General features: G+C 26.1%; 5 protein-coding genes across 15 annotated transcripts; 2 read left to right on the forward strand and 3 right to left on the reverse strand.

The window, feature by feature from the left end:
• Positions 1 to 229: 229 nt before the first annotated feature.
• On the forward strand, positions 230 to 2,742 carry LOC100649609 (mitochondrial import inner membrane translocase subunit TIM50-C). Its single transcript, XM_003392951.4, has 8 exons — positions 230 to 440; positions 673 to 1,013; positions 1,095 to 1,214; positions 1,300 to 1,407; positions 1,927 to 2,058; positions 2,144 to 2,267; positions 2,344 to 2,447; positions 2,513 to 2,742. The coding sequence occupies exons 1-8, from the start codon at positions 299 to 301 to the stop codon at positions 2,603 to 2,605; spliced, it is 1,164 nt and encodes a 387-aa protein (XP_003392999.1). The 5' UTR covers positions 230 to 298; the 3' UTR covers positions 2,606 to 2,742.
• On the reverse strand, positions 2,733 to 6,258 carry LOC100649485. 2 transcript variants are annotated; one of them, XM_048409331.1, is made up of 11 exons: positions 5,594 to 6,258; positions 5,423 to 5,524; positions 5,199 to 5,329; positions 5,032 to 5,122; positions 4,828 to 4,947; positions 4,510 to 4,696; positions 4,255 to 4,390; positions 3,921 to 4,141; positions 3,584 to 3,849; positions 3,338 to 3,511; positions 2,733 to 3,248 (listed from the first exon to the last, which is right to left on the reverse strand). In XM_048409331.1, exons 1-11 carry the CDS (start codon positions 5,835 to 5,837, stop codon positions 2,839 to 2,841), a joined length of 2,082 nt encoding a protein of 693 aa, XP_048265288.1. In that variant the 5' UTR covers positions 5,838 to 6,258; the 3' UTR covers positions 2,733 to 2,838. The 2 variants fall into 2 exon arrangements, with proteins under 2 accessions (XP_048265288.1, XP_003392998.1); XM_003392950.4 differs by having other exon boundaries at positions 4,510 to 4,708; positions 5,594 to 6,247.
• A 655-nt stretch (positions 6,259 to 6,913) lies between these two features.
• LOC100649721 (lysophosphatidylserine lipase ABHD12) lies at positions 6,914 to 11,622 on the reverse strand. Of its 7 annotated transcripts, XM_048409344.1 has the most exons (11): positions 10,613 to 10,696; positions 10,023 to 10,039; positions 9,734 to 9,816; positions 8,625 to 8,743; positions 8,448 to 8,553; positions 8,187 to 8,386; positions 7,947 to 8,082; positions 7,753 to 7,870; positions 7,512 to 7,673; positions 7,329 to 7,456; positions 6,914 to 7,260 (listed from the first exon to the last, which is right to left on the reverse strand). In XM_048409344.1, exons 3-11 carry the CDS (start codon positions 9,802 to 9,804, stop codon positions 7,221 to 7,223), a joined length of 1,080 nt encoding a protein of 359 aa, XP_048265301.1. In that variant the 5' UTR covers positions 9,805 to 9,816; positions 10,023 to 10,039; positions 10,613 to 10,696; the 3' UTR covers positions 6,914 to 7,220. The 7 variants fall into 7 exon arrangements, with proteins under 7 accessions (XP_048265301.1, XP_012176299.1, XP_012176294.1 ...); XM_012320909.3 differs by lacking the exons at positions 9,734 to 9,816; positions 10,023 to 10,039 and adding an exon at positions 11,491 to 11,622; XM_012320904.3 differs by lacking the exons at positions 9,734 to 9,816; positions 10,023 to 10,039 and adding an exon at positions 10,831 to 11,054.
• LOC105667166 (U6 snRNA-associated Sm-like protein LSm6) lies at positions 11,601 to 14,070 on the forward strand. 4 transcript variants are annotated; one of them, XM_048409378.1, is made up of 5 exons: positions 11,601 to 11,691; positions 12,062 to 12,276; positions 12,389 to 13,136; positions 13,741 to 13,831; positions 13,894 to 14,016. In XM_048409378.1, exons 2-3 carry the CDS (start codon positions 12,259 to 12,261, stop codon positions 13,127 to 13,129), a joined length of 759 nt encoding a protein of 252 aa, XP_048265335.1. In that variant the 5' UTR covers positions 11,601 to 11,691; positions 12,062 to 12,258; the 3' UTR covers positions 13,130 to 13,136; positions 13,741 to 13,831; positions 13,894 to 14,016. The 4 variants fall into 4 exon arrangements, with proteins under 4 accessions (XP_048265335.1, XP_048265343.1, XP_048265353.1 ...); XM_048409386.1 differs by lacking the exon at positions 11,601 to 11,691 and having other exon boundaries at positions 11,831 to 12,234; positions 12,310 to 13,136; XM_048409396.1 differs by lacking the exons at positions 11,601 to 11,691; positions 12,062 to 12,276 and having other exon boundaries at positions 13,002 to 13,136; positions 13,894 to 14,070.
• LOC105665635 (protein TIPIN homolog) lies at positions 13,867 to 15,735 on the reverse strand. Its single transcript, XM_012320919.3, has one exon. It carries the CDS (start codon positions 15,123 to 15,125, stop codon positions 14,229 to 14,231), a length of 897 nt encoding a protein of 298 aa, XP_012176309.1. The 5' UTR covers positions 15,126 to 15,735; the 3' UTR covers positions 13,867 to 14,228.
• Positions 15,736 to 16,146: the final 411 nt, after the last annotated feature.

Raw genomic sequence — 16,146 nt, forward strand, 5'->3', positions numbered from 1 at the left:
GCCTTTTAAAGTGCGTCATAATAACTCTAAAAGCTATTTGCTTACTTTCCCTCCTTCCAAATATTTAATATAATATATTAATAATGAAATATATAGTTATAATTATTTGCAACATCAATACATTTTTAAAAATTGATGATCTTTAACCACAGACAAATGTTTTTACTCTTTGTAAACTGCCTTAAGATATGTCGGAAAGCTAGATTTCTAAAACATCGACTGTATTTAACATACTAGAAAATACGAACACGAGCTCTTTGCATACATCTGCCAGAAAGCTCATGAGTTGTTTAAAGTAATGGCATTTGCGACAAAAGGTGTACGACATTTATACAAGATATACAATGCAAATACAACAATCGTATACTCAGCACTTCGTCTATCGGTCGCTCGGATATCAGTTGTCCAAACGGCGCAAAGATATTATTATAACACTGAAGGTAAGTAAATATAAAACCTATAACCTTATAAAGCCGAAACACGCGCTACACGCATGGTGTTTCTTGTGAAATTCTTTAAACAATATATATATCAGCGACAAAAACCTTCATCGACTTTTGTCCCAATAATACATTACTATTACATAAATAATAAATTTAATTTCATGGTTTTTGGATTTTATAGAATGTACAACAGTATAAATAAATAACTTTCAATTATATATTTTTACAGCACATAGACCAAAAATAACTGGTAGTTTAACAAATATTCAATCATCCGGGGGAACTGTACAATCTCTAACACCAGATGGATTAGACAATAAAAAGTTAGATGAAGAAGCAAAGGAAGAAGCAGAGGAAAAAGAAAAACGCGAACAATCGCAAAGAGTGCTTAAATATAGTTTTGCATTCTTAGGAGTATTTACCACTGTTGGACTGTCTTATGTAATATATAATTTAACAAGAACTAAATATGATGAACATGGAAATGTTATTGAAGATGAATTCTCAAATTTACCATTCTATGAAAGAATATATAAAATGCTCAAAAGAGAATTTAATTATTACACTAAGGTATCAAAAGCACAAATGTATAATTTCTGAAATGAATAATTTTTACTTGCTTTGCTTTTAACTCGATCACATGCTTTCCAGATGGTGCAAGAACCTAGCAGAAATAAACTTCTTCCAGATCCACTCAAATATCCTTATATTCAACCTCCTTATACTTTGGTATTAGAATTAACAGATGTTCTAGTACACCCTGATTGGACAGTAAGTAGGATATTGTCTTTTCTTCCTTAATTTTAAATTTAATATATTTCTTATAAATATTTATTTTTATTAATCGATCATCTAGTATGAAACAGGTTGGAGGTTTAAGAAGAGGCCTGGAGTGGACCAATTTCTAGAGGCTATAGCTCCACCACAATTTGAAATTGTAGTGTATACAGCAGAACAAGGAATGGTAAGCAATATTAGTTAATCAAAGTATCGTTGAATAATCTTATGTATCATTTTAATATAGTAATAATGATAATAATTGCCTGTCTCGATAGGTACAGAGATTTTTCTTATTTCATACCCTTATATTCTAAGCACCCTTAAGTCTTTTTGTTTAAGCAGAAGCCTCTTAGTTCTAACATTGTTTGTAACATTGTATAAAATAATATATTGCTTCTATTTATTCTTCTTTGGGGATTCACAGAGTCTCAGGATATTCCATTGCAATATGGAATGTACATGCTGAGTATTGCAGACATTTGTACACTATATGTTCTTTGGTTTCAAGTCCATACGTATTATATGTTGTACATTACACCATTTCCCTCATCCTATGGAATATGTTATTTTTACTACTTTTATTAACTTCTCTTCTGTCTGATCTGAGCTGTGCTATGTTCTCTATTCTATGTATATTATTTTAATATATCATATACGTAAAATGATGATAAAATATATCATTTATGTAATATATCACCTTTAGACTGTTTTTCCTATCTTGGATATCTTGGATCCTAATGGATATATCATGTACAGACTAGTAAGAGATACAACACGTTTTGTAGATGGTCACCATGTTAAGGATTTAAATGCTCTTAACCGTGATCTTAGTAAAGTAAGTATTGAATCCATAATTTACATCCACCTTTTACATAAAGCAATTTTTGTCTATTATATTTTATTTTATTTGTTACTATTAGGTCATAGTAGTTGACTGGAACCCAAAGAGTACAAAATTTCATCCTGAAAACACATTGCAGTTACTGCAATGGACTGGTAATGACGATGATACGACACTATATGATTTAGCTGCATTCCTCAAAGGTGCATTTCTTTTTACAATCTTGATTAATATATTCTGTAAGTTTAGTTATTTATTTTGTTGATTATTGCTTTTTAGTTATATTAGCGACAAATGTGGAAGATGTAAGAGAAGTTCTTACTTATTATAGACAGTTTGAAAATCCATTAAAAGTTTTTAGAGAGAATCAACGAAAATTCTTGGTAAGTATTACGTTATATCTGTATATTAAATCTTGATACTTATAATCTATAAAATTTGTTTACAGATGCAAATGGAAGCAGAGGAAAATAAAGCACAGCAAGAAAGTAGCAAAGTACTCACGTCAAAATGGAAGCCGTCTTTTCACTGGGATCGCTAAATCACTAGAAAATTCAATGTAAAATACAAGACTCTGCAAATTGTCATTAATATATTCGTTCATTTTGTCGGTGCATATTATGTAACTATTATTGTATAATTTTTGCTATAAATAAATAAGTAATCCATATGTCGAAATATTTTGCTTTATTATAAAAAATAACTTTAAAGTAATTTTGTATATATACATATATATATATATTGCAATTACATAAATACATATTTTAAAATATTTTACACTCTTTGTCTTTTTCGTACACTTCCCCTTTTTGTAGAACGTGTAGTTTTAACTTTTGGTAAAAGATCTTGTAATGCATTACTGTCATCCAAATAACTTATATCTATTTCTTGAGATACACTTATTAATTCTTGTGTATTAATTGGGGTAGATACATTCTCTATTTCTTCTTGTGATAAAATTGATGGCTTTGTATCTGCAGATTCTAACCAGTTTAAAACTTTTTGATGAGGTGCTGCTGTTAAAGGCAATGGGACTTCTTCACATATTTCCCACACAGCTAAAAGTTCAGGTGCTAATATATCCATATAGGTGTTTAATTTTTCAAGAGATTGCTTCCAACTTGGTTCAAAACAGTCAACTGATTCATGCTTACGCTTCAATCGTAACTTTTTATTTGTAAAACCTATCAAGTTAATGTACACATAACAATCAATTTAAATAATTTTATACAACCTTTAACTTTTTTTAAAAACGCATCATCAATTTACTTACTTTTAAAAGGAAAATGCATATTTGACTTGCTAGACATTGTAAGAGGTGCTATAGCATCTGTTTCTATGGATACTGCATTTTGCCAAGCATTCAATATACAGTATGATTTACCATTGATAGGTGAATATTTATCTAACGCAATATCATGTGTTAAGCACTGATAATATATGTCGCCTAAGAAATATATTTAGATTAAAGCTTGCTTTAATTGTCAATATACAATATAAAAAGCAGCAAACTACATACCAATAGAATTTTGAAGAAATAGAAATATATTCTGAGTGTCATTTTTTATCAGAAAAGAACCAGTATTGGATAGTTCAAACCTATCTCTCAAATATGGATTTAAGCACATTCCTTGAATTTGAGATTCATTTAATGTTTCTTTAATGTGAGGAGGAGTATATGGAAAATTATATGATTGTGAAATTTCACTATCTGTCCAAGTATTTACAATGACTGTAGTTTCACCGGCAATTTGACTGGATAAAACAACAAATTCTTTATCGTCTCTAAAAATGATAAATTAATTAATTATATATACATATAATTCATCTATAGTTACATTTTTATTTTCTTTTACCTAGCTATGACAGAACTTGTAAGTGGTGGACTTTTAAATTGATGAGTCCATTTCTGTTGCACACACTGTTGCGGAGAACGACTATCACACATTAACATACTATGATAAGTTCCTATATACCTGCAAAAATTATTTCTACTAGCAACATCTATTGAAAGATGTTCACATTTTTCCAAATAAAATTTTGGGCACATTGTTAATGCTGGTTGATCAAATGGAACCTATATTATGGAATGTATATTCATCCTTCTTTTACATAGACAAGAAATTATTTCCACAATATATTAGAAATAATAATATTAAAAACAATTAGTATCAATATTTTTATTCTTACCCGAACATCAAGATAATGAAGACAGCATCTATCTACAAATAAAAGAATATTAGGATCTGTAGATTGAAATTTTATACTGCTCCATGAATCATCTAACACAGTGGCTTGCATTATAGTATTACAATTTATTGGTTTCCTAGAAAATCAAAGATAAATCTAAATTTCTTATTCATAAATATACAGATTATATATACACATTTTACATACATTTATACATATTTATACATTTTATTACGCATTTACACATATACATACATTTTAACTATATCCCATAATGTTACACATCTTTCAACATTTACTAAACAATATTGATTTGCATTAATAGGACTTAAATCTGCACCAATATATGGTATCTTTGATGTTTGTGTATGTATTTCAGTAAGGTTACATTTATCATCATTTTCAGATAATGTATAAAAATTACAATGCCGTTTATATCTACCTAAAAACATACCTATAAAATATTAAATCAAATATTAATTTTATAATTAATAAAGATTTTAAATTATCAATACTATACTGCCTTTTATCTCAAATACTAATTTAAAAAAATAGATATGTATGTATACTTACATGCGTCAACATTGATGTTATGTTTTAACTCATACAATGTACCATTGAGTTCACATTTAGCTGCCTTTTTGAACAGTGGTTTCCATAAAAAATCTTCTATATTGTTAAGGGGAACACTTACTAAAAATACATTAAAACAAAAGATATAATGATTGTAAACCATAATAAAAAAAATGAAAATAATTTTATATTATGTACCAATACCTAATTCTCCCATAAATGGAAAAAGTAAAATATTTTTATTATATAATTGTATATAGTCTATTGATCCTCCAGTATAATACCAATTATAGACCTAAAAGAAATTTATCTGAATTTGAATTTCTGTTAAGAAACATCTAAAATTTTATGTAGATATCAGTCTATCTTACTCCTTCAAAACAAGGATCTGGATCTTTGTCAATAATTTTTGCTATATCTGCTATATATTTAGGTATCTTAGCAGTAATTGCACCTTTCGTATGATTCCATTTTACGTCCTTCTTATGTATTAGTTTTAACTCTACAAGAATATTATCATTAAATATACACACATATATATAAATACAAATATAAACTAATTTTATAAAATTAACACATTTATTATTAGATTTACCTTTCTCATGTTTTAAATAATAACGCTTCATTCTTTCTATATCACTGTTCACATAATTCTTAAGAGTAACTAATTCTAATGCAGGATCTTCTTCATTCAACACTGTATAATTTAGAAACATATATACTTATGTTCATTTATATATTGATTTAATTAACTTGATGGACTTACTATTCCTAGGAACTTTAGCAGGTGGTAGTAAAGGCTTTGGTAAGTCACAATGATAAGGATATTCTTGGTACTGTTCTATAACATTTTCCAAATCAGAATCAGCTGCAGAGAAGGTGCTATGTAAATTGTATCCAGGTACTAAATAATGAGGGTAATGTTTCAAAAATGCTGATTTTAATTTATCTTGCAAGTTTGTTTTAGCACGTTGATATGACTTCGATGTTAAAATACTCTGTTTCTCCATTTTAAATATCTTTTATATAGATAGCATGAGCATTTTTCTGATATAATTTATTTTATTACTGTTCTTTTTTTCACTTTTCACTTTGTTGGTAAATAACACAATCGATAGAAATTTTTCCCCGCAGCGTAAACGAAAAGTTAACCAGAATAAGTTCTACAGTTAACATGTTACGCTATATAAATACATAATTAGCTTACACTACAATACATATAGAAAATAAAGCAAGTTTTTAGTTTTTTTTTTATATTTTTTATATATTCTTAATGATCAGTGTTTTTAATGTTTAATGATTATTAATTAACCAATATTCAAACGCCGGTAATACATTTGTTTACAGAAAAATATAATACACATGCTCAAAACTGTCATAGAATACAAAATTAGATTGAAGCATATTGTACATTTTAGAAAAATATATTTCAGCGCACTCTACATCGTAAGAGATGAATTATACACATGATTTTACACTTCTGGATCAGTAAAGATCTATCTAGAAGATATACCGCAAAATTAACTTTGATCTTGAAATTAATGATCTATAACTATGAGACTATTTGTTTTACCATTTGTTTCCATTTACACATTTTCTTTTACACCCGATATATTATTTATTATATTTTTATATTAGAAAAGTAAAGAGTTATTTCAAAGACATTGTGAAAGGAAATATTAGAGTATTGAAGCAATGCTACATAAAGTTATTTGAACGAAAATTAGGGAGAAATATAAAAGTTTCAATTTCGGTTGAATATTTACTAAATATATGATTTATATAAAATTTTTATTGTATGTACAATACAGATCATTGTAATAAGTATGAACTTACAAAGAAAATTGGTTTCTTAATATATTGTCATCTTTCTTTACTTTTTATTCATGTAGAGAACATAGGGTATATTGGTATTATACTAATACATCTGTTGATAAAAATATTTAATTATATCATATCATAAAACCTAACATAATATTAAAAAAAAATGAGTATCTGTTGATTTATAAATATATTGCATTAATTAAAAAAATATAAGATTATAAATATGTACTGAGTTGATGGCATTCAAACAGCTATCACAGCATGAACTTTGACGTCACTATATTTTTCCATGTACAAGAAATATCACTTTTATATTTATAGCATGAGTACATTTAAGGTTTAATAGTCTTGTACTATACGCGATGTAAATAATGAAAACCGCTTCATTTAAAAGAGAAAATACAATTATACAATAAATAAACTTTACATGTTTCAGTAAAATAGTATTGATTCTGACTTGCAGCATAAAAGATATTCTTTCATTATATTCTATATTAATCATCTACTAATATTTAGTGTAAAAAATACTTATGTAAAGGTACGTATATACTGACATTTTAATATATATTTTAATCAGTCTGATTTTTACGTGCCTCGTGTACAAATGATCTGAAAAAAGAAATTATGAGATGTCTCAATGAATTTTGTGATATATTACTCTTATGGTCAATACTTACTTAATTATATTAGGTAAATTTTTATAACGACATATATATTTATGTCCAAAACCATGTGTTGCATCAATCCTTGTCATCTGAATGCGATTTGTGTCGTTTCCATGATAATTTATTGCCGCTTTAAATAACTAAAAAGGATAGTATTAATATTTTAGATATTTATATAAAAAGCTGTATCCATACCTTTTCACCTAAAGCAAATGGAACAATATTATCATCTTCTGCATGTAATATCATAATAGGACATTGGATTTTTTCTATGTGTTTATCAGATTCAAAACGGAGATAATTATCATAAAATGGTTCAACAATTACCCAATGGAACCATGGTAAATGTTTAAATATCTAAAAACAAGTTTTGAATTTTGAACTTATTGGAAACAATTTTCATAAATAGATATAAAATACTTTTTATATAAAGTACCTGTGATAAAGGATGTTCACTTAATTCATCTGCTATATTATTAAATGGTGATTCCAAGAATAAACCTGCAGGCTGAACTTTTTCTGTTGCTAATAATGCCAATACATGAACTGAAACTCTGTAATATAATAATGATCTATAAATTTCAATTTTATTATTAATTTTATCACTTCAGGTAACTGTGAAATTTATACCCAGTTCCTAATGAATGTCCCCATACAAAAACAGGAGCTGTACCATTTACTATTTTTAATAACCATTCAAGTACATATTTACTATCACTAACTACACCTATTTCAGAAAGTTCTGCTTCTTCACTATCACCATAACCTACATTACAGAAGATTGAAGTCATAAATATTTAAATAATCATTTATATTATTTTCTATTAAATTATTTTTAGGTTCCTATAACTAACGAAATTTTTTTCTTACCTCTATAATCAAAACATATAACATGATAATCTAAAGTCTGGAAAAGTTTATATAATTCTAAACGATGATTGCTTGCTCTATTACCACTATTACCATGCATATAAAGGAAAATTGGTTGTTTAGCATTTTTTAACATAGTTTCATAATCATCATCAGTTGTAATAATTGAATCATTTAGTAAAGACTGAGGTAATATTTGCCTGAAAGCATATTTTATTTAATTTGAATGAATTGTATGTATATTTACTTAAATATACCAACCATAGTCCTATTTTTACTTGTTGATCAGTTTGTAAATAAAAGTTTCTTGTTCCTTTCATTCCAACTAATTCTGGTTTCGAAAAATCTACATTAAGTGGCCATTGCACTAAAAGTACATGTTTAAACATAAAACTCAGTAAATAGTCTATATAAACTTATTTATATTTATTTACTTACCAAAATTTAAAAAAAGAATCTTCTTCTGTATGGTATATGAGTAGTGAAATATAATAGGCAAAAGCCCAAATATAATAAGATATGTTATTATTGATACTTTCATGATCCAAAATAAGTATCTGTAATATACAACATGTTTTTTATATCATTATGAATAAATAACCACATTGTGAACAAATATTAATATATCTATTTATTCATTATATCTTACTTTACAAGAATTTCTTTTTAATTTACTTTATAAGAATAATATAATAACATTGATAAAACTACATTGATACAACTACATTTTTACATATTACTATCATTATACTCATCCACTTTTTATTTTTTATAAATTATGATTGAATAAGCATTTAAAAATAAATTAAGCTAACTAAAAATAAAAGTATATGAATAAAAATACTATGACTCTTATAATAAATCGTCAGTAAAACATAAGAATATAATGTATATATAATTATACCTTATTAATTGTATAGGAGATTGATGCATATATTTACAATTTAAATAATAATTATTGCACATTATTTAATGCTTGTAATTTGAAAATTGATCAAATCAAGTAGAACACAGAAGAAATAGTTTATTTGTTTTATAAAATATGTAAAAAATTTATCTTTAAATGTTTATTACAGTTTCCAATATTTTAATTCTTTTATGACATATCTTGAATACTATAATAAAAAAGTTAAGGTAAAAAATATTTATTTATACATTTGAATATTATATAAATTTATACATTCTGTATCAAACCATAGCCAAAGGGAATATACATAATCATGCATTATGATTTTTAATAATAAAAGAAACAACATAACAATGTTTGAATATTTATTTAATATATTCTAAAGTAGTTATTAAAATATATTAGAATAAGGCTACCTATATTCTAATATACAAAACTTTAAAAATATTATTCATACTAAAGAAAACATTATTTTACAAGAATTTAAAAAAAAAGATTATGTTGTTATTTTACATTTTATAAAAATATATTTAATGAAAAAAATTAATTGAATATCTTCTTCATCTCAGAAATTACACAAGCTTAATAAGAATTAAAAAAAAGAACAAAGATATATTATGATTATAACAGAGTGACTTACATTCTTGCATACCAAATATCATGAACGGCGAAAGGTAACAGTGCAGCTAATAGTAGATAAGTTGTCTGCATATTTGTTAGTAGCTATCAAACATAAGGTACCTTTTCAAATCCCTCATTAATGTAATACATTTGTCTGTATATAAGTCATGACAAGCTACTACTACACATTAATAATACAATAATAATTCAATTAACTAGCATATTTTATATCCATGAAAATATTATATTTATAATTACATCAATATGAATTATAGTAAATTCCTCATATAGATTAAAAAGTTTCTTACTTCCAATACTTCCTTATCTTAAATTTGCCAGAACAGATAAAAATTTCCATGTTATAAATGGGTGTCAGGGAAATTATGAAACATTAATTTATATAATTCCATAAGAGATAAGCTTTTAAAAATTGTATTATGTACTATGTCAATTAATAAAGCTTTATCGCTGTATTTAACAATTTTATTATTTGTTAAACAATTTGAAGTATAAAATAAAAATATTGTATTTATAAAATAAATAAATATATTTAAATTAATTTAAAAATTACGTGTTAAAATTTTTGGATTAAGGTAAAATAATATATATGTGCAAGTCTTTGCAATAATTTTTTAATATAATTATTCATAGATAAAACTAAAATGAAATAGAAAAAGATTCTATAATATTATACATATTGTGAGTAAAGTAAAACATATTTATTAAACAAATTACGATTCTAAAACTTAAATATTTTGAAAATAATGGAAATAATTACATTTACTTTTTAAAAATATTTCTTACATTAATATTTCAAAAGGTTAGTACTTATAAATGTAATGCAATTATGCAACAAATCTAAGATTAAAAGATAAAGAATTAGAAACAGGAATGATACCTCTTTTTAAAACGTTTCTTTGGTAGCCAATATACCATTATAATTACAAATTAGTAAAATTTGTAGAGCAACTTGTATCTCTATCTGTAAAGTATAAAAACACCAGTATATATAATTATGCTTTAATTATGATTCCTAGTCAAATACATAAACCATTACATTCTACACAAATATGTAAGGAAAGAACAAATTTTTAAAAATTGCCTGCTTCAAATTACATTAAAATAGAACAAATTTTCAAATCTATTATTTAGTACACTGTCACATTTACTAATAAAGCAATCTCACAGTCACAAGAATATATGGTCGTATATAAAACGAATCGAATATCACGTTGATTAGGCAAAATGTGGGCAATATCATAGGAAGTGCCAAAGAAAGTATAAGAGCTATAAATCAATTAATATTTCAATTAATTATTTCTCCAGAATTTTTTAAAATATGTCTTTCAAAAATCGAACTATAATAAATGTTATTAAATTCTTATATTGCAAACTATATTCCATAGAGTTTTTAGTTTTTGGTCTATAAACTAACAATAAAGAAACTAAACAAAATACTATAATATTACAAAACTATCGACAACTATCCTATTTGAACGTAATTGTTGTTTCTATAAATATTGATAATTTATACCATCTTATTAAAATTGCATATTTTACAAAGCGAAATTGCACAAATAGTAATGATGGTAAAATTTTCTACTAAATATTTTTATACTTATAACAATTTTTTATATTAAACACAATTTCATAAATAGAAAAGAAATTGTATAATTATTATATAATTATAAATTAAATAATATATATTTATGGTTATTATTTGAAACTTGATTGGTTGATTTATTTTCTAATACATAGAAATATTATAATACATACATATATGAAATGAATGTAAGATATCAATCTGATATCAAAAAAATGTACCATAATATTTTTACATTTTCTCTATATTTTATTTTTCTACTATGGATAGTGACACTCGAATTTCATTAGTCGGTAACCCATAGTTGCAGACGCAACAACCAAATTTTGTTTATGTTTACTGCCTCGTCTATTTGGATTACAAACACATAAACAGTTCTCGATACTCTTTATGGAAAACCGTCCGAAAATTGAGTCGTGTCTAACCGCGGAAAATTAATATGAAAGTTGAACAAACCTATATTCTTACGAAATAGACAAAAATAAGTAGAGTACCTCTGTCTTTATCTGAAACATTCTTAGCGTATCACGCATGCGCAAAACGAGAACATTCTAGTCTTCTATGTTGATTTTTTACAAATAGTCACGACTCAATTTTTGGACGGTTTTCCCTAATCTTGTGTATATGGGTGTCAACACCTGTTTATACAAATGATCATGTGTGAAATATTCTAAAAATGCTTAGTTTGACATGGTCATAACATTTGAACCACTGCATATCGCAACTTTAAACTTGCAATTTCAGATTCTACGCATCGAAAACTACAGGATTGCACATAGAAAAAGTCAATAATTTTTGGACCCCTAAAGTAAAATTTATCTAAATTCTCTTCTGGAAATTTGAAATTTTTAATATTGTAAATTTATAAAATTTCTGTAATAGTAGGGAAGAAATTTCCTTTATTTTCATGGACTAAGGTGATATTACTATGAAAATTTAACATGGAGTATAACAGTGAGGTAAAGTGCATAATATTTATGAAATTCTTTTAGGACTTTACTAAAGTTTGATAAAAATGAAACTACTATTGCATTATATAGTAATTATAAGTAAGTCTTAAACACACAACAGATGGAATCCTTTACGCAAAATGATAGTGCAAGATGTCGTGAAGAAATTATTTCGCCAGAAGAACAGTCATTACTGCAACTCTTGCAAAAAGGAATGTTAGAAACAAGCGAAGAAAATATAGCTTTCAGGAAGGAGATATCATTATTATTGAATAAATTAAACTTGGAATCACAATCTTTGCCCAATGATATCAAAGAAGGATTACAAAAAATAGCCTTGCTTTTAAGATATGAAAAGCTAAGTGATTTTGATGCTATTACTCTGAATATAGTGAGTGAAAGAAAGAAAATAGAGGAAAAAAAGAGACAGTATGAAGAAAAACAGTTGGCGTTATTATATGATGATCATTCTAGAAAATATACTATTTTTTCAAAAAAACTTAATTGTTTGCAAGAGGCTGTAAATTCACTTGAAAGCATTATTGAGAATTCTCAGAAAGAGCAAGCGGATATTCGCTGTAACCATGTTTCATTATTTACAAAGTTAAAAGAATATCAGCAAACTGCAGAAAAGTTAGAAACTGACTTAGCAGATATGCAAGTAGAAGATCTTTATCCCAAAAAAATATTAAATAAATATCATAGATATTTAGAAATGTCAGGTGAATTAGCAGAACTTAATCAATACCTTAGTCAATATAGAGATTTACCACCAAATTTATTACAAGCTAAAGCTCTAGTTGAAGTTAAAAAAAAGGAATATGAAAGCTTAAAGAACGCACTTTTAGAGAAAACAAAATGAATGATAGGTATAACAGTATTGTTAATCAATATCTTACTTTATAACTTTTTCACTTTTATACGATAATAAAAAAAAAAAAAAAAATGTATGTACAAACATATCTTATACAAGTCTTCTATATTTAAAAACCATATTTTGATTGTGTTTGTTTTCTGGTTAACCTATTTTGTGCCCATTGATTCCTCAATTTCATTTTCATGCCCTTAGTTTGATTTGTTAAATACGTTATTTGATATTTTTTTTTTAAATAGAGAATTTATTCCACCACCTTGCATAAAGTATTCTTTGCTAATGAATGATCACAACTAGCGACACTAAGAGCCTTACCCCCTCCATGATAGTCTTTAGATCGTGTATACGACCGCGACAGTACTTTCAGTTTACCTGCTGTTTACATTTCAACGATAGCACAATTATCTAGTATTGAACGATAAAACTGTAAAATAAAATCTGTGGCAATAATAACGTGGTATTTCAAGCGTAACTAAAAAAAAAATTCAATAAGCGTTAAAAATTACATATAACAGTAACAATTTCGAAGTAATTAATTTATTTCCAAAAGATTAATTCTAACCTTAATCTTGCTTTTTTAAGAAAAACGTAATTTGCAGATGAGTCGTAAGGAAGCATTATCGCAATTTATTCAACAAATACATGGACGTCCTGTTGTCGTAAAGCTAAATAGTGGTGTAGATTATAGAGGTAACATATATTTTGGTGCATTATAAAACAGTTCATTAATCACGAAATTATCTATTTCCTAGGTGTTTTAGCTTGTCTCGATGGTTACATGAATATAGCTCTTGAACAAACAGAAGAATATGTAAATGGTCAATTAAAAGACAAGTATGGTGATGCTTTTATTCGTGGTAATAATGTCTTATATATCAGTACACAAAAACGTAGAACTTAAGTAAAATAAATATATAATTTATATTAAACTTTTGTTTATTCTACCTTATACAAATATCTAAATAATGTTCTTATGGAATCTTTAATAACAGATTATTTATTTGACATATTTTTTTAAACTGCTACATTAATATTTTAATATAAAATTTTTTTATATTTTTATAAATCATGTTATAATATTTTTATTCTAAATTTCATGACTTTTATCTGTTTTTTGTGAATTATTTTTAAGCTCATTATTCTTTGCATATCTTTCAGTTTCATTGCTTTCTGGTTCTTTAAGTTTTTTTCTCTTGATTTCTTCCTCTATTTCTTTAAATCTTGCAAGTCTTCTTTGAATAGCTTGTTGTCTGTTTCTTTCTATACGTGCTTTTACTTCATCACTTAAATGCGAAGAAGTAGAAGCATTAGTTACAGATTGAGAATTCGTGGTATTAGACTGTGATAATAATTTATCAAATACATCATTGTTAGTAGTAGGTACATTAATTGCTGTTTGTTGCATAACTTGTTTTTGTTTTTCTATTTGTTCTGCAATCAATAAGTCAAATTCATCAATGGGTTCATCTTGTACTATATTTTCTTCAACATCTATATTATCTTCATTAATAATATCATTATCTTCATTAATCATATCTTGTCTATATTTTCTTATAAACACCTGAAGATCCTTTTTAGTGCCCAATTTCTCTAGTCTTTCAAGAAAATCATCGAAGTCCAATTTAGGAAACAGTCTGTGTCCCCAATGTTCTAGTCTTTTCATAACTCGATCCAAATCTAACTTTTCATATCCTTGTCCATGAAACTTAAACCCTTCAAAATATTTTTCAATAGTGTGAATTCCTTTAGGACCCTTTAGACGTTCTGTATTTAATTTGGGTAAAGGATTTCTTACTATATGTTTCTTAGATGATGATGGATCAATTCTTCTTACAGCATTCTCTTCTTTACTTTGATCATTTTCAGAATCTGAATTCTTCTGAACATTACCCTGATCTCCATCTGACTCTTGATTTTCATATTCAGCTATTATGTCATGCTCATCTTCTTCATCGTAATCGGAAGTATTCGATAATGTCGTCATATTCAACAAGTTGTACCGCCACTTTGTATATGTATGTATGTATGTATGTATGAAATACTAAATTTGCATTTAATGTTCTCAGGTTGTTCTTAAATAAAATTAATATTTGAACACAGAAAATTTTTTACTTTGTTTTTTATCAAGTAATATTTATTCCTTAGAAATTGTACAATTATTACGGTAATCTAGCTGGCCAGTGGTATTTAGGTTATGTTCCAAAACACACATTTACATTTTACTTAAAATTCATTATCATCTTGAGAATCGTAACTAGTATTTCCCTTGTCCATAAATTTATCGAATTCACCATTTGATTTATTCATTCTTTCTAAGAGGGATACTAATAATTTTTTGTTTAATCTATCGGTTTGCGTTATTTCTCGCACAACAGGCTCACAGTTTACAAGCGGAGGGCGTTCCGTTATTTGTAGTTTCTGTAACGTATCGTTTTCTTCCTTCATCGGTGTTCCTGGCATTTTGTATTGTTCGATGAAAATATCACGTTCCACAATTACAAACTTGATTTTGTAAGAAATAAGATTATGTAATAATAACCTTATAGGCAACAAAATTCTTTAACCTATATGTAAATACATACTACATACCATCTTCTGCGCATGTAGATAACTTGAAGAATTTTGTGCGCGCCTACATATGTATATACTATCATTTTAAACAGTTTATTTCAGCATAATTAACTATTAAATGATCGTGTTTCTTTAAAATTTAATAAAATGGATATATAATAACAAATATATATGAATTTGAATTTCGTATTTTAATTTGTTCAGCAAATTTAAAATCAAATGTATTGTATCTATAAGATAATTAATTGTAAAAATGATAAAATAGTCATACTTAAACATAAAATCTTAATAATATTTTAATGTATACATGTACAAATATATTTGAAGTTTAAAAAATCATATAATTTGTTTAATTCAATAAAAGATATGCCCAAAGAAATAAAATATTTTGTTTGCTACAAATAACCATAGCACATAGCAAAAGAAAAATCTAA

This window comes from Bombus terrestris, chromosome 1, assembly GCF_910591885.1.
Source record: "Bombus terrestris chromosome 1, iyBomTerr1.2, whole genome shotgun sequence".
Taxonomy (NCBI): domain Eukaryota; kingdom Metazoa; phylum Arthropoda; class Insecta; order Hymenoptera; family Apidae; genus Bombus; species Bombus terrestris.